This window comes from Chiloscyllium punctatum, chromosome 15 (genome assembly GCF_047496795.1).
Source record: "Chiloscyllium punctatum isolate Juve2018m chromosome 15, sChiPun1.3, whole genome shotgun sequence".
Taxonomy (NCBI): Eukaryota; Metazoa; Chordata; class Chondrichthyes; order Orectolobiformes; family Hemiscylliidae; genus Chiloscyllium; species Chiloscyllium punctatum.
The window spans coordinates 103,511,113-103,529,740 of record NC_092753.1 but is presented as its reverse complement, the minus strand read 5'-3'; the positions used below and the strand labels follow the sequence as shown (position 1 = coordinate 103,529,740).

At 43.4% G+C, this 18,628-nt stretch overlaps 1 protein-coding gene across 1 annotated transcript in view; it reads right to left on the bottom strand.

The window, feature by feature from the left end:
* Positions 1 to 18,628, bottom strand: part of LOC140486546 (ribosomal RNA processing protein 1 homolog B) — a 46,388-nt gene that overhangs the window by 17,125 nt on the left and 10,635 nt on the right. Inside the window, exons 4-12 of the mRNA XM_072585844.1 lie at positions 16,508 to 16,593; positions 15,975 to 16,036; positions 13,822 to 13,954; positions 13,426 to 13,490; positions 11,773 to 11,930; positions 9,922 to 10,019; positions 7,421 to 7,518; positions 5,210 to 5,229; positions 3,009 to 3,134 (exon numbers count right to left, since the gene is read on the bottom strand). Coding sequence (XP_072441945.1) covers positions 3,009 to 3,134; positions 5,210 to 5,229; positions 7,421 to 7,518; positions 9,922 to 10,019; positions 11,773 to 11,930; positions 13,426 to 13,490; positions 13,822 to 13,954; positions 15,975 to 16,036; positions 16,508 to 16,593 — 846 coding nt within the window. The remainder of the gene's footprint in view (positions 1 to 3,008; positions 3,135 to 5,209; positions 5,230 to 7,420; positions 7,519 to 9,921; positions 10,020 to 11,772; positions 11,931 to 13,425; positions 13,491 to 13,821; positions 13,955 to 15,974; positions 16,037 to 16,507; positions 16,594 to 18,628) is intronic.

The following is an 18,628-nucleotide window of genomic DNA, read 5'->3' as shown; positions in this document are numbered from 1 at the left end:
CAGGTGGCTGTGAGAGGGTTGGATTAGTAAGTTTGTGATGACACAACAATTAGTCGGGTAGTTGACAGTGAGGTTGAGTGTCTTGGGCTACAAGAAGGTATAAATGGGATGGTCAAAGGGGTAGATAAGTGACAAATGGAATTTAACCCTGAAAAGTGTGAGGTGATACACTTTGAAAGGAGTAATTTCACAAGGAAGTATTCAATGAGCAACATGGCACGAGGAAGTTCTGTGGAACAAAGGGACCTTGGTGTGTTAATCCAGAGATCTCTAAAGGTGAAAGGGCATCTTAGTCATGGGATGAAAAAGGCATACGACCACTCACCTTTATCAATCAAGGCATGGATTACAAAAGCAGGGAGGTCAGAACTTTGGCGAGACCACAACCAGAGTACTGTGTGCAGTTCTGGTTGCTACATTACAGGAAGGATGTGAAGTGCACTGAGGATTGGAAAATGTTCAGTTAAGTATGAGGTGTTGCACTTTGGAAAGTCAAACCAAGGTTGGACTTATACAGTAAGTGGTAAGGTCCTGAGCAGTGTTGTGGAACAGAGGGACTTAGAAGTACAAGAACATAGTTCATTGAAAGTGGTGTCACAGATAGACAGGATGGTGAAGGTGACATTTAGCATGCTGGCATTCATTGGTCGAGGCATTATGTACAGGAATTGGGATGTCATGTTACAGTTGTATAAGTTGTTGGCGAGTCTGCAACTGGAGTATTGTGTATAGTTTGGTCACCCTGTTATAGGAGAGACAAAGTTAAACTGGAAAGAGTGCAAAAAAAGTGTACAAGGATGTTGCCAGGAGCAGGAGGGCTGAGTTATAGGGAGAGGTTGGTCAGGATAGGACTTTATTCCATGGAATATAGGAGAATGAGGACTGACCTTATGGAGGTGTATAAAATCATGAGGGGCATAGATAGGATGAATGCATATAGTCTTTTTCCCCAGAGAGGGGGAATTGAAAACTAGAGGGCACAGGTTTAAGGGGAGAGGGGAAAGATTTCAGAAGGACCTGAAGAGTAACTTCTTCATGCAAAGGGTGGTGTGCATTAAAAATGGCCTGCCAGAGAAAGTGGTTGAGGGAAGTACAATAGAAACATTTAAAAAGGCATTTGGATAGGTACATGGATGGGAAGGGTTTAGAGGGATATGGCCCAAATGCAGGCAATTGGAACTAGCAGAGTGGCACCATGGTCAGCATGGACCAGTTTGGGCCAAAGGGCCTGTTTCCATGCTGTATTACTCTAAGACTCTACGACTGAAGGGTGATCTAGTATAAGATTTTGAAGGTCATGGAGAGAATGGATAAGGAGCAGCTGTTCCCCTTAACTGAAGGATCAGTCTCAAGGGTTCAAGGTGACGGGCAGAATGCTTAGGGGGATGGGAGGATAACTCTTTTCACTCAGAGTGTGGGTGATGGCCTGGAATGCCTTGTCTGGGAGGTGGTAGAGGCAAGTTACCTCACAGACTTTAAAAAGTACCTGAGTGAATACTCAGCATGTCATAATATTCAAAGCTGTTGGCCAAGTTCTGGTAAATGGGATTAGGTTGAAAGTCAGGTGCTTCTCACATCAGTACAGCCTCAATGGGCTGAAGGGCCTTGTGTGCACTGTATGATTCTATGCATTTCACACTAACTATTCACTGTGTGAAAAAACATTTTCTCAAATCACCCTTGCTTCTTTTAGAAATCACTTTAAATCTATGCTCTCTCACTTCAAATACTTTGGTGAATGGAAGAGTTTCTCACAACCCACTCCATTCAGCCCTCTCAACATTCTGAATAAAAATATATAAAATCTTCTCAGCCTTCTTCGCTCCAAAGAGAACCTCCTTCTCTCCAAAGAGAACACTGAAGGTGGCAGGACAGGTGCCTGAAAGGTGCCGACCTTTCCAATCTATTCCCATTATTGAAATTCCTAATGTCTGGAATCATTCTTGTCAATCTCTTCTACACATTCTCCAATGTATTCACATCTTTCCTATAATGTGACACCCAGAACTGTACACAAAACGAGGGGGTGGGGGAAGAGGGGGGGGGTTGGATAGTTCACTTGGCTGGAAGACTGGTTTGTGATGCAGATTTACACCAACAGGGTGGATACAATTCCTACACTGACTGAGGTTACCATGAAGAACCCTCCTCTCTGCATGAACCACGGCCATTCATCTTCCTCTAATGTTAAACAGCCCTATCGCCCTCAGGGACTATGGAAACTCTACTTGTACGATATTCTAACAGAGGTCTAACAAGTGCCTTATACAAGTTCAACATCACCTCCCTGTTCTTGTACACTATATGCCCCACAAATAAAACCCAGGCAACTTTCTGCTTTGTAAATTGTTCTCTCCATTTGTCCTGCCACCTTCAATGATCTGTGCACATACATACACCAAGTTCCTGTGCTCTTGGGCACTCTGGTTGAAGTTCAGTGTATGAAGGAGTTTCTCCTAAAGGAGTTAGTTCAAAAATAATTTCAGGGTTTTAGCTTAAAGCTCTGGACTAAAAGTGCTCAGTTCAAATCCTGAAGGGATTATTTGAAGCTAACAAGGTCTAAACTGAGTTGTGAGAATAATCAAGGAAGAAGCTGTGAAACTATCGAGACAAATTATTAAAAGAAACAGTCAAGCCAAACCTATCAATTTGATCAAGTAGGTTATTGTCTCTGATATTTTGAGTATTGTAAAGTGGCGGTGGTGGGTATCGACAGGATTGTATTTTAATTCTCTGTTTGTAAATCCTTCAAATGAGTTCTATATAAACAGCTTTGTTGTTGCTATCTGTATTTCTTCTGTGTAATAAACATGTTTTATTGCTAACAATCTCCATCATTGTATTTCAGCAAAAAAATCTCCTTGTTAAATAAAAACAATGATCTATCAAGCCTGGTTTCAGACTAAGCTCTGATTTGGGCAGACATTCCACCAGCTGGGAACTAGTTAGCTGGACAGAGCCCTGCTCTCCACCCCCTCCCAACCCACTGAAGATAAGATACAACTTACCCACTCCTCCCAGTTTCTCCTCCAACCTTTCCATGCGGTGTTTCCTCTTTTTCTTCCTTCTCCAGGAATCTTCATCTTCCTCATCTGTTGATAAATCTTCAGGGAAGTCATCTTGTGGAAATATTCCTGTGGATAAAGCATAATTTTACAATTCATCAAAACAAACTAAGTTCATAGTGACTACTAAAAAAATAAAAAGTGACCCTGAACTTCTAAAGAGTGGGGCAAAGCATAAAAATCAAGAAAACACTGCAGAACACTTCACATTGCCTTGCCGTGGAGCCTCCCAGTTCAGCTTCTGATTTTGACAACACCTGCCACTGTTTTGTTCGGGGAACAGATTTAAGTTACGGGAAAGTCCATTGTCAAAACATGAAACATGTTACATCTGGACCCTGGACTCCGTTAATAAGAAAACTCCTATTTTCAATAGGCAAATTGAAGTTTTAAATAAAGATTAACCTCTTTTGATAGCCATTAGACCACAGCTTTCTAAATGTATTTGAGGAATAGCTTCCATTAACATTCACAACATGACTCATTGGGGGGTGGGGGGAGGCTCCAGGTGTGGTTACATTGATTTGAAAACACAGTGCACATCAAGAATAATTGATCACCTCTCTTTCTGGTCAGTTACATTATCAAAGATCGCTCTACACTGTCCCCATCAAACACTCCCAGGACAGAGATAGCAATGGGCTAGATATAGAGTAAAGCCTCTCTACACTGTCCCCCTCAAACACTCCGAGCACAGGGACACCAAGGGATTGCATTAGAAAAATTCCTTCTAGTGTATGAATGGGACTATTCCATTTGCACTTAGAGGAATGAATCCTTCTTTATCCACTATCACTCTATAAACACACGGAAAATTAACTGTAACAAATTCACGTTCCTGACAACCTGGATTTAATTGGAGCTTTCCAGAGTCTCAGGTCATCAAATATCATTTCTCTAAACTGGCCATTCTCCCAGGTTATGCTGATGTCCTTTCTTGTTAACTCAATTTAATGTATCACATTCCTCCATTCATCCCGACTCTAGAGTCCCACCCAAGAATTCTACAAAGCACTGAGAACATCGACCAGTATGGCACAAAAACTGGTCCTTCGGCCCACAATGCTGTGTCGAACATGACGCCAAATGCCTTCCACTTGCCCTTGGTCATTCCTTGCTTATTCATATGCTTATCTATAGGACCCTTAAATGTCCTTATCGTATCTGCTTCCTGGGCACTGCACTCCAGAGTCCTACCACTGGAGAAAGCAGAAGTCCCAGTATGGATCCTGCGAACATGAGTCACGGAGCTCCAGCCTGAAAAACACCCTTCCACCATTACCCTCTGCCGTCTATGGGCAAGCCGATTCTGAATCCATGTGGCCAAGACACTGTGGATTCCACGCATCTTAATCTTCTGGATGAGCCTACCATGAGGGACCTTGTTGAAAGCCTTATTAAAATCCATATAAACAACATCCACTGCTCTAAGCTCAATCATCTTCGTCACCTCCTCGAAAAATTCAATCAAGTTAGTAAAGAACATGGCCTGCCCTGCACAAAGCCATACTGATTGTCCCTAACTAGGTCATGCTTTTCCAAATGCACATAAATCTTATCCCTAAGAATTCTCCCCAATAGCTTCCCAACCACTGATGTGAATCACACTGGTCTGTGATTTCCTGGATTATCTCTAATTCCTTGTTGAACAGAGAAACAACATCAGCTCCTGGTTAGTCCTCTGGGACCACTTCAATGGCTAATGAAGATACAAAAATCTTGGTCAAGGTCCTAGTAATCTCCTCTCTTGCCTCTGACAGAAACTTGGGATAGATACCAACAGGCCTTGGAAACCTATCCACTTTAATGGTCTTCAAGAATCCCAACACTTCTTTCTTGATCTCAAAATGCCCTAGTACATTAGCATGCTCTATACTAATCTCACTATCCTCCATATCTTCCTGGGTGAATGCCGATGCAAAGTACACATTTAGTATCTCTTCCTCAACCTCTGACCACAAGCACAAGTTCCTTTCTTTATCCTTCAGTTCTGTACGTCTCAAAAGTTAGACGGTCAGACCTGCGAAAATTGACCAACAAAATGGGGAGATCAATCGTCCCTCTGTATTAGTTGAAAAGATATCAAGTGAATAGCAAACCCAAACACTGTTCCAGTGACAGACAGAGAAGCCATCCATCCTTACCTTCTGCTAAATCCCGGAACCTAAAGGGATAGAAAAGGAAAACCAATTAGAGAAAGACATGCAACATACGAATACGTAAATCAGCAAAGGTCATTCTGATCTTTGAGCCTAGCCTGCCTTTCAATAAGATCATGGCTGAGCTGATTGTGGTCTCAATCCATTTTCCTATTTGCCACAAATCTCTATGCCCTTGTCTACCAGAAACCTGCACCTAACTCTGCCAATGACCCTATCTGCAAGAACAGAGTTGAACAGGATTGTTTGGAATAGCGCCCACGTTGGTAGTCATGTGCAAGACAGTGGTATGATTTGGAAGAGTGAGCACAGATTTCTAAAGGAAACATGCTTGGAGTTTTTTTTTAAAAAAGGTCACAAGAAGGCTTGACAAGGGTAACACCAATGTTGCACACATGGATTTTCAGAAGACATTTGATCCAATGCCACTCAACAGACATTTGAGGGAAGTTATAGATTGTGGTATTGAAGTGGTATACATTACCTGTCATTTCACTGCATTAAAGTTCATTTACAATTGGTGGTGTAAAAGGAACAGTAGTAGAGTGGATCCAGAATAGACTGAGTGATCGGAAACAGAAAGTAATGGTCAGTGGATGATTTTTGGACTGGAGGAAGGTTTGTAGTGAAGTTCCTTAAGGGTCACTATTGAGATCCTTGCTTTTCCTGAAAAAAAAATTAAAGATCTGGATCTTGGTGTGCGGGGGCACTATTGTAAAGTTTGCAAATGGCACCAAAACTGGAAGAATTGTAGACTGTGAGGCAAACAGTGTGGAACTCCAAAAGAATGCTAACAAGTTGGTGTGGTGGGCAGACAAGTTGCAGATAAGGTTTAATGCAGAGAATTGAGAGGTGATGCATGTTGTTGAGAAGATGATTGAAAGACAACGTAGAATTGGAGGTACAATTCTAAAGGGGTGAAGGAGCAGAGCAACCTGGGTGAATAAGTGTACAGATCATTGAAGGTGAGATGACAGGTGGAGAGAGCAGTTAATAAAACATATATTGTCTTCGCTTTGATAACAGGGACACAGTATAAGAACATGGACGTGATTTTAAATTTGCATACAACCCATGTTAGACATCAGCTAGAATACTGTGTACAGCTGTGGGTTGGAGAGGGTGCTGATGCGATTTACAAGAATGGTTCCAAGCATGAGAAACTTCAGTGATGAGGATAGACTGAGGAAGTTGGGACTGTCTTCCTTGGAGAGGAGATAGCTGCGAGGAGATCTGATAGAGGTTTTGAAAATCATGAGTGGGCTGAACAGAGTAGATAGGGAGAAATTGTTCTTGCTCACAAAAAGGATCAAGAACAAGAGGACATAAATTTAAAGTGATGTGCAAATGAAGCAAGGGTGATATGAGAAAAAAATGTTTTCACATAGCAAGGAGTTAGGTTAAGGAATACAGAGTCTGGAAATGCGTTGGAAAAAGATTCATTTGAGGCGTTCAGGACAGTACTTGCAAACAGGACCCAAGGGGATTTCAGCACTACCTGCCTGTGCCTCTTTGACTGTGGTCACCTATTCCTTTTTCTCTAGTCCCTTGTACGGTGGTATAGCCACCTCTGTAAACAAAATAAACATGTAACTCTGAGCCTCAAGATGTGCCAATCATTCCAGATGCCCGGTGACCTCTGAAACCCAGAGCTCAGGTTTCAGGGAGCTCAGGGAGAACTTCCTGCACACGTCATCATGTTGGAAGCCAGCACGTTGCATGGATTTCTCACGTATCTCTCATCTGCCCTCACCTGCCATGATATAAATCTTATTAGCTAGCTTTTCTAATTCCGTACTCTGTTTCTTTTGTCTCCTTTCCTTATAATCTGTTACTTATTCCTGGTGCTTTTAAGTTAATCTCTATAGGATTACATTACTCAGGTTATAGGTACAACTAACCACTACTCAAACAGCTACGGTTGTGCACATACATCACCTTCAAATGATGACATTATCCAAAGGAGTTTTAGCTAGGGTGATTGAGGGCAACAGAAAACAAAGATTGGAGTTGGGAACACTGCGAACTGGGAGACAAATAAAGCAAAATCAAGCAGAGAGAAGTGGAAAAGGGTTAGGAACAGCAAGAGACAGAGGTAAGGACTAGTGTGAACATCAGAAAGCAGAAGAGATATTTGTGTAGATCGAGGGCCAATGTGTGCTTGCAAACAATAAAAATGTCCAAAACAGAGCTTACTTTTTCACTAATCTATAGAGACGCTTCCTGTTTGGGGCAGGAGTGCTTCCTTTGCTGGAGAGCTGGAAAAGTCGATCAGCGAGAGCTTCATAATTGAACTGCACACAAATAAGAACAAGAGGACTTTAAGATATTGCACAGTCCAATTTGTACATGGTGAGAAGCGAAGACGTTCTGTTTTAGCATGATATTACAACAGAAATGTTCCAAGATTATAAAATAATTAGCACTTCAAAACAACATTATTGGGTGGGAAGAGTTTTATGAAAGGTCTAAGAGAAATCCAAGCCCTTTCTTTAGAAACAGTGATAATTTCACAGTGCACCTCACAAATTGAAAGAATAATCAATGCAGTGACAAGAGCAGCACAGCACAGGAGAAAGGTGGAATCGTTTTCTTAACTCCCACCGTGATTCTCAAACTTGTTCCTTCTTTGTACTAAAATAATTTGCCTGGAAGGAAGAGTAAGCTCATTCTTCACCTTGGCTTTGGATAACCGAAAAAATATTTTCTATTGTTTGGTATGGTATTGTAATGGTATTGTATTGGGTATTGTAAACATTAACACCATTTACCCTCTGCCAATTCAACGTAACCGGAGGCTGTGGGGCTCTTTAAAACCTCTGCACAACTCCTCGTTCTATTTTTATTTGGTTATGGGATGTGGGTATCACTGACTAGGCCATCATTTATTGCCCAACCTCAGGGAGGAAGCAGTGGCAAGCTGCTTTAGTCAACCGCTGCAGTGCCTGTTGCAATGGCTATGACAGGAGGAACATGTTGATGACCGGAGTATTCCACACATCACACCGCTCATGTAGATATGAAGGTCTGTCTCCACAAGGACTGTGCAGAGGCCACTTTTACCAAAGCTCTGATGGACAGATGCATCTGCAGCTGGCAGACTGGTAAGGATGAGGTTAGGTATGTTCTTCCCTCTTGTTGGTTCCCTCACCACCTGCCGCAGACCCACTCGAGCAGCGACGTCCTTTCGGACCCGACCAGCTCAATCAGTAGTGTTGGTGCTGAACCACTCTTGGTGGTGGGCACTGAAATCCCCCAGCTGGAATACATTTTGTGGCCTTGCCACATTCAGTGTTCCCTCCGAGTGTTGTTCAGCACGGAGGAGAAACTGATTCCTCTGCTGAGGGAGGATGGTACACGGTAACCAGCAGGAGGTTTCCTTCCCCACATTTAACCTGAAGCCATAAGCCTTCATGGGATCTGGAGTCAGTGTTGAGAACTCCTCCCAGCTGTACACCACTGGGTCACCACCTCTGCTGAGTCTGTCCTGTCAGTGGGACAGGACATATCCAGGGATAGGGATGATGGTGGTGGTGTCACGGACACAGTCATACTCAAGGAATCATACTCTACAGACAATGTCAAGCTGTTTTTTGACGAGTGTATCAGACAGTTCTCCCAATTTTGACACTAGCCCCTAGCTGTTAGTAAGAAGGACTTTGCAGAGTTGATAGGGCTGTGTCGGCAATTGCCTTGGCAGATGCCAGGTGGTCTGTACTGTTTCATTCTTTACTCCCCCCCCCAGACATTCTCATGGTTACTTACAACGGAGTGCCTTGTTTGGCTATTTCAGAGGGTAGTCAACTGTCAACCATACCATTGAGTCTATAGGCACATGTAGGTTAGACCAGGTAAGGATGGCAGATTCCTTCCCAAACAAATGAGTGAACCAGATGTGTCTTCTGATAATCAACAGTTACATGGTCATTGGACTCTTGACTCTAGATTTTTATTGAAATCAAATTCCACCACTTACCACGGTGGGATTTGAACCTGGTTTCTCAAGTAATTCTAGCAATGACATCACCAAACTATCTCCTCCCCCAGGGTTAATTCAGGTAGCTGGTAAATGGTTAAAGTCTCTGCTGTTTACTGCAATTGTTATCTTTCTTCAGGGCTGTAAAACTAATTTTCAAGATGTGAGCATCTTTAGCAAGGCCAACCAGCCTGAGGAAGGTGGTAGTGAGCTACCTTCTTGGACTGCTGTAGGGTTACCCACAGTGACACTGCCTAGTTCCAGGATTCTGAGCCAGCAACAGTGACGAATGGTGAGAGAGCTCCAAGTCAGACAAGGACGACAGCTAATACATGAGTCAGTGTGGGTACAGTGACAGGCTCCCTTCCCTCACTGGGTTGTACTGACAGTTAGATAGATTTTACCGCTTACAAACATATACTGTCTCCCATCTGGAGAAGGCCATTCATCCCTTCAAGTCTGTCCTGCCATATATCTGATTTGAGTTCGTTACCAGCTCACAACACAGTCCAATTTCACAATTTTCTCAACCCAGATTGCTAGTATAACCCCATAACCAGTGATAGTGGGCACATGTCCAAATAGTACACTGGCTCAGAGGTATTTGTTAAGGCAAAAGGAACTACTGTACTGCTCTATTTAACAATTCCACTCAAGTGACCACTATTGGTTAAAATCCCCAGTTAAAGAAGTTATCATTAACATTCAAATCAAACAGTACCTGAAGCACAGGTCCAATGTCATCGTCATGTTGAGATGGATTCGCCTTCTCTCCCTGTCCATCCAGCAGCAGTCCCTCAGCGTTCTCAGATGTGGAACCTGGGAGAACATCAACCAATCGTCAATTTTGAAACTCTCCTGCATCAAGCTGCAGCTGAACACAAACGAATGCTGCTTCGAGAACTAAAGGCAGCACGAGCCTCTCACCACCCCAGAACCTTAGCAAAGGGGGATTTTGGGCTACATTGTCTCAACAGATTCTCTGCTCCTCCCACTCTTGCTGCACCAAAGCAAAACCAACATTTTAATTTGCTGGTTACCAGAGTGATACCACACCAGTGCCTCATCAGACTTGAAACTGGATTTGTTCAGGCCCACACCATTAAGATTAACTTTTTGGATAAGACACAGATCTTATATTGTTCCCATTCCCAACGGCAGTGTTCCTGTGGAACCAGCTCACTGATAATCAGTGCTCCTGGTCCACTGACTGTTCCTGTACCTAATCCTGTGCCTACAGCACATCAGATTAGATTAGATTCCCTACAGCATGGAAACAGGTCCACACCGACCCTCCAAAGAGCAACCCACCCAGATTCATTCCCTAGCCTTCATTTACCCCCTGACTAATGCACCTATCACTATGGGCAATTCGGCATGACCAATTCACCTAACCTGCACATCTTTGGATTGTGGGAGGAAACTGGAGCACCCAGTGGAAACCCACGCAGACACGGGGAGAACGTGCCAACTGCACACAGACAGTCACCCAAGGTGGGAATCGAACCAGTGTCCTTGGTGCTGCAAGGCAGCAGTGCTAACCACTGTGCCACCTGTATTGGTTATTCTTTATATCTAAACCTTCCAAGTTCTGAGTGTGCCTCGCTGGTGCAGGAAGAATGGGAGCATTGTCAAGCTACTCAACAAAGGACAGCATTAATCCTAACTATTCCTGTCCACACAAGCACGTCCCAGCAGGGGATCATGGGTACTGATCCTCTCCTGAACTCTGGCCAAGCACAGAATCTCCAAATGAGATCAGCGAAGAGTCATAAAGTCATAAGACACAGAAACAGGCCCTTCTACCCAGTTCAACCATGGTGAAAGCTGTGAAGTATAAAACAAGAGCTGAAAATGTGTTGCTGGAAAAGCACAGCAGGTCAGGCAGCATCCAAGGAGCAGGAGAATCGATGTTTCGGGCATAAGCCCTTCTTCAGGAAAGGGTTCATGCCCAAAACGTCGATTCTCCTGCTCCTTGGATGCTGCCTGACCTGCTGCGCTTTTCCAGCAACACATTCTCAGCTCTGATCTCCAGCATCTGCAGTCCTCACTTTCTCCTAGTTGATAATAAAACAAGAACCAGCCATAATGAAAACCAGGTGCAACAAAGCAGCAAATTAGTGGGAGTAACTCAAAGCTCAAAATAACCAGCTCTTGTTGCTTCTCTGGCTGCAATCACAAAGAACACAAGCAAGCAATCAGAGTTGGAAAAAGCTATATGTCCCATTGAGCCAATTGCAACATTAAGTTCACAACTTCACCTCGCTTTCCAGACAGAATCCCACATTCTCCAAATCACTTCAGTGCTAAAGACCTCTCTCTCAGTCAGAGCAGTCACAACACTCTGGTCTAAAGAATTCCAAGGATTCCCTACCCTCTGAGTGAACAGTTCAGCACTTATCCTGGTGCCTGTGTCTACACAGTCCAACAGAGAACAACGCTGTAGTGGCTGAACCTACCCAGTTCCTTCGAATCTTTAATGTTTCAGCAAGATCACCTGTCCTGACTGGGAATTCCAGAGACTTCTGCCAAGTCACTAGATACCCCACTTCACACCAGAGTAATTCCTCACCATTTATCTTCTGTGTTAGATCTTCCTCTACATCGCTGGAATTCAGCTCCTCATTCTCACTGCCCTGAAGCTCTTCCACCAAATCCTCGATAGCAAAAGGTGCATGGTCCACAATCATTTCGAAGATTCCTTGGGAAACCACGTGAAACAAAACTCGACTGCAGCCAAATACAGTAGGTAACAAAAATTAGAATCATTCAGACATAAATCAGCAGACCCCAATGATCGCACAGGATAATAACACACTGGAGCCTGAGCAGCTCTCTGATGTGATAATGGCCCAGACCCAATCGCAGGGCTATAATACCCCAAATCCGCTACCCCAGGTAATAACAACCCAGACACCAACCCTTTACTCACTGTAGTCATACTCCAGACCCAGTATGGTTAGCCATGGGTTACGATATACTTGGTTCTCAGAAGCAGCTCCTAGCCCAGGCTCTCTTGCTCAGGAATACCTGTGGATTGTGGTCCCTCAGGAATTCAGGAATCACCTCCCTGCCCGGAGTACAGCAGGCAGTTTCCATATTGATCTAGATTGCAATGGTGCTCATAAGTCCCAGACAGCAGCCTCACCCTGGTGAGGAGTCCAGAGAGTGCAAGGGACTTCCACTGACGTAGGGGTCACAACAAACATCTCACACAGCACAGCCTAATGGACTAGGCCAGACCACTCAAACATTCTTAAGCAGGCAGCCCCAGACCATAACTTTGCAATTGGTTTCGGGAAGTGTACAGTGAAAATTACCTGGAGTAAGATAGCTAGGTTGAGTAGTAGATTTTAAAATAGCCAAAAAATGTATTCACAAAATTACACAATGAAACACAAAGAGCAGAATAAAGAACCCCTACAGAATTCAGCCTATCCAACTAGACTTAACTATGCTGTTACGAATATATACAACAGCCCCACAGACATTCGCCTGTGGGGCACCGTGAGGCAGCAGTGCTAACCGCAGAGCCACTGTGCCAACAAAAACACATATGCACAATAGTCCCAATAACAAAACTCCCTTTAAGAAGCAGTATAAATGGAACACATGCTTACAGGTTGACACTGAAGAGCAGAGAGAGGGAGACAGCGAGGGAGAGGTTCCTGTTGAACTTCTCACTAGGTCAGACTGAACTCAACTGCTCAGCCCAGCTAGAGAGGTACTGGATTAGTGGTGCTGGAAGAGCACAGCAGTTCAGGCAGCATCCAACGAGTCGAAGTAACTACTGAGCTAGGTGACAATGACCCCCACTGAAGTGGGGGTCATTGTCACCTAACTCAGTAGTTACTTCGGCTCGTTGGATGCTGCCTGAAGTGCTGTGCTCTTCCAGCACCACTAATCCAGTATTTGCTTTCCAGCATCTGCAGTCATTGTTTTTACCAGCTAGAGAGGTGACCACTCCCCTTTAATTGTATAGGTCACTTCTAAAACATGACCACTTTGGCCTGAAGTCTCATCTGTTTACATATAAACAAAAGGCCTCTCAAAATCCTTTCCCTCTCTGTCCCAAACCACACTGACTGGATCCTGGCCCGGTTTATTGCCCCTCTGAAAAAAAACCAAGGGCAGAGTCTCCTTGAGCCAAGGAACAGCTTTTAGGAAAAAAAAGGGACTAACTTTGTGACAAAAGACACTGACACGCTGACAGAATGATACTCACTCTTTGGTTTTGGCAGCAATTCGGCAAAAAGGATCAATAAAGTTCAGGTTCTGGTCTGCAGTCAGCTGGGCCAAAGGAGGGGAGAATGCAGTTAAAATACAATAATTGTACGACCTGTTCTATATTTTTGCCAAAATAGTTTCAATATAGTTCACACAAATCAAACTTAATATTCAACCAGAGCGGATGGAGAGAGAGCAAGTGGGGAAGACAGCTGAAATTTTAAATAGCCAACGAGAATTAATTCATGTATGGATGTTCCATAGTTCACACAAGCTTCCAGTTTGCTGGACACCTTCATCAACATCACAGCGGAGTGTACAGATGCTGGGAACCAGTGAAGATTACAACAGTTCCTTACAAAACTCCACCACTCCAGGGATTCCTTTTTTTTACCTGGTGCGCACCAACTTTGGCCAGTTCCTGCAGGTAGATATCAACAAAATGAAAGCGAACTCCACTGGCCTCAGTGTTACTGGTAGGTTTCAGCACCTCAGTCATCACACAGCTTAAAAATCGGTTGACAACACTGTAAACAAAAGAGGAATGTTCACTGCAGAAAACGCAAGATGAAATCCAAGATGCAATGCACCATGCAACCATCCAAATATCCACAGTTCCAGTGACTTAAACAGTAACCAGCCATGCTCACTCAAATTTTAGTATCAAAAGTTTTTCTTCCATTAGTTTTCTACAAATGTTAACAGCATTTTCAGTTAGCTGAGTTTAGAAGGTCATGGATAAAGAATTTTGAGAAGATTTGTAGCTCAGGTTGAGTTTATGGATATAGGTTTGCTCGCTGAGCTGGCAGGTTCACTTTCATGACAAAGGTTTTCAAAACAAATCTTCCAGCTTGATAAGCAAACCTTCATCCATAGATACAGAACCTGGATTACATCAATGCCAGCAATTGCCAGTGTGTGCAGGGAGGAGGTGGCACAATGATAATATCATTGGACTAGTGATTCAGAGTCCCAGACCAATGTTCTGGAGACATAGATTCAACCTTCACAATAACAACTCATGAAATTTAAATTAAATTTAATTTAAATTAAACTCAAATTAACTTTAAATTTGAGCTGAAAGCTCAGGTCACATTACAGGCAATCCATGGCTTACATTCCCCAATACAGGGGAACCTCGAGTATCGGATTATCCGAAGGGGATCTCAAGATCCCGATAGAAACATTACATCAAAGAGCTGTTTCAACCCTGATTGTGTCTTTTGTTTACAGGTACAATGATTAAAACCAAACTCAGCTCACTGAGATGCTACTGAGAACAGCCCTGGACAGTCCAGACACCATCTCGAAATCACTGACCTCCTGCTCTCTCTCTCTCTCTTCCCCCACACTTGCCCTGAAGTTCTACACAGGGGTGTACCCTAAACCACCCCTTCCCCAGATAATCTCTCCAACATTGTCCTATACAGGGCAGAGGTGGAACCTATCAAAAAGTTGTGCACGCGCGCACTATTTGAAGACTTACCCCACAAAGGCAACAGCAGCCTTACTGTTGGTGTACAGTCCGGCTGCCCCGGAGGCTGGGGGTGGGGGTTGTTTCAGATGGGGGCGGACATTGAGTGGGGATGGAGGGGGTTGCGGATGCAGGGTGAGAGCGGATGGGGGTGGGGGACGGGCAGGGTCTCACGCACAGTATGCTTTTGCCTAGTCTCCTGAATGGGGAGCAGACTTCACAGAAAAGCCAATTAACCAAATAATCAATTATCCAAATGAAATAGTGCCCGCCCATCTCACTCGGATAATCAAGGTTCCTCTGTGCATTTTAAGTCAACTTGTACACAATATAAAATGGCCATAGGTACAAGTAAAGATTGCATTAATAATAATATAGGACCTCACTTGTAAGTACGAGTACGAGTCAGATGCTCATAAATCATTCATAACTGTGACCATGAAACTATATAAAACTGCCAGTGATTGTGGAAAACATGGTTCACTAAATCCTTCAGGGAAGGACAGTTGCCATCCATTTGCTGGTCTGGTTTAGAGCCACAGCAATGTAGACAACTCATAAATGCCCTCTGAATGGCCCCAGTTCAAAGATATTTAGGGATAAGCAACAAGGGTTGGCCTTGACAATGACACCCAAATTCCATGAATGAACAAAGTAAAACTGAAGTAGTGCGATAGATTCCCCTTTGGATTAGGATGCCATGTCAGCCAGTCGAAACAGCACAAAGAACACTCAGCAAACTGTTTACAAGATCAGTTCACGTGAACTCTGCAATATAAATGCCTGCTTCAGAATTTTGAAAAACCCAATGACATATCAAAGATAGAGTTTTCAATGCACAGAGAATTATTTCAGTCAATCATCAGTGGTGACAGGCAGAGGGCATGTGCTGCCTGGGGCAGTGGCAGAGGTATACAACAGTGCCAAGTAGCAGATACGTAACAACACCAGTGAGAGAAACCATGTTTCAGTTAGGTGTGCAAGCCAAGTGCACATTCACAACTGTTCACAGCACTTTGCCAATTAGCCTCAACAGATTGTGTTAATGGAGGATGCTTTAAAATTCCGCTCACCTGTCATCCCAGTTCATGATCTTCAATTCCTCCAGAAATTGCCTCAGCATCAAGCGAATAAGCTGCAGAGCAAAGGCAGGCAAAACATCAGTGAGTCATGATTCAAACTGCACTTTAACCTCCACTACTTGAAACACTGAGCTCAGCCATTGTGGAGGCAAAGTACAGTCTTTTGCACAGCCAATTCATATTAATCAGGATATCTGGGTTCAATTCCAGATCATTGCTGAATGTACCCCATCTCAGTCACACAGGCAGTGCTGTAAACAGCCTCAACATCCCACAGTTCAGGTCAAATGGGGAATCTGTGCTTTTAATCCAGATGGATTTGGTGACAGTGGTGGTGGTATGCCACCTACAATACACCACAGATCTTTACAGAGATGAGACTCAAGGGTCGCACCATGTGGCTTTGTCACTGCCATACATCATGAAGCTGACTAAACAACCAATACACAATCTTCACGATAGGCCAGTAGCTGCCAGAGTCTGAGTGATAGTGAAAGGAAACCTAATTAAAGTTTAAATCTCACCAGGTAGAATTTATCCAGGCGAAGACGATCAATTCCATTCCACTCACGATTCATTGTCTGAAAGAATGTCTCCATGAACAGAAACTCTGCAGCACAATAAGATGTAACAATGGCTCAGTAAATCCAAGTGAAATCAAAGTTGCAAACAGATCCCACTGGAGGTATTCAGCAGTCCTTACACTGTCAGAATAGACAGATCTCTATTCCCCTACACTCATTCAGTTTTCTCCTCAGAACCTCAGTCTGCACAGTGCCTGAAGTGTAAACTCTCATACATAGAACTGTTACAGTGCAGGAGGTCGCCATTTGGCCCATCATGCTTGCACTGGTTCTATTACTTAATGCTAATCTCCTGACTTTTTCCCCATACTCCTGCCCAATTCTATCCAAATAACCATCCAATGCTCCTCTTGAATGCCTCAATTGAATCTGCCTCCACCACATTTCCAGGCACAGTGCATTCCATACCCTAACTCCTTACTGTGTGAAAACATTTTTCTCACATCACCCTTGCTTTGTTTGCACATCACTTTAAATCTCTGCTCTTGTTCTTTCCCTTTTGAGCAAGATTAGATTCTGTCTATCTTCTCTGTCCACGAGATCATAATTTTAAAAACTTTATCAAGCCCTTCTATTGAAGGAGAACAGTCCAATCTTTTTCAATCGATCCTAACTGACCTCTGTCATTCCTGGAACCATTTTTATAAATCACCTCTGGACGCTCTTCAGTGCATTCACATCTTTCCTATAACGTGACACCCACAAACGTACACAATTCTCTAGGTGAGGTCTGATACAAGTTCAACACCTCCTTGCTACTCCATGTCCCTATTTATAAAGCCAAGAAGTCTATGTTTTACTAACTGCTCTCCACCCATCCTGTCATCTTGAATGATCTGTGCACATGTTCACCTAACTCCCTCTACTCCTGCACCCTCTTTCAAATTGTATCTCCTATTTTGTATTGTCTTTCAATGCTCTTCTTACCAAAATGCATCAACTCTCACTTCTCTGTATTAAATATTAACTCCCACCTATTTGCCCATTTGACCAACATGACAATGTTCTTTTGGAGCTCCTCACTGTTTTCCTCAAGTTATAATTCTTCCAAGTTTAGTGCAAACTTGGAGATTGTCTCCTGCCCATCAAAATCCAGATCGTTAATATAGGTCACAAAAAGCAAGGGTCCCAATACCGATCTCTGGGGAACTCCACTACAAATTTTCCTCCAGGTGGAAAAATATCCATTGACAATTAATTATTCTCTGTTCCCAATCACTCAGCTAATTATGATTCCACATTGCTACTGTTCATTTTCTACTATGACCTAAAACTTTCCTCAAGTCTGTTGTGAAGCATTGTATCAAAGGCCTCCTAGAAATCCATGTACACCACATCAATACTGTTATCCTAAGCAAACCTTTCTATTACCTCTTCAAAATACTCCTCCTCGTTAGTTAAACATGATATTCATTTTAGAAATACTTGCTGATTCTTCCTCAGTATCCACCTTTCCCATGTGACGACTGAATCTGTTCCAAATTATTGTTTCTTGAAGCTGCCCCACCACCGAAGTGAAACTAACTGGTCTGTTTGTGCCAGAACTAGCCTGACAGCTGTTCTTGAAGGCAGCTGTAACATTTACAATTCTCCAGCCTCTGGCACCTCCTCCATCTCTAATACTAGGGGGAATACGTTTAAGGTGAGAGGGGGAAGTTCAAAGGAGATGTGAGCAGCAAGTTCTTTTTACACAGGGAGAGGTAGGAGTCTGGAATGCGTTGTCAGGGGTGGTAGTGGAGGCAATTATGATAGGGGCATTTAAGGGACTTTTAGATAAGCACATTAATATGCACAGAATGGAGGGATATGGACTCCGGGTAGGCAGAAGGGATGTATTTAATTTGGCATCATGTTCAACACAACATCTTGGGCCGAAGGGCCCTTTCCTGTGCTATATTGTTCTAAGTCCTTGGAAGTCTGACAGATTTGGGACAGTGCCTCGGCAATTTCTACCCTCACTTGCTTCAAAATTCTTGGATGCTCCACATAATCTTACAAATCTCTATCAGTGTGCCCCCTTAATAAACACATCTCAGTCTGAGATGTCTTGCCCTTATGCTA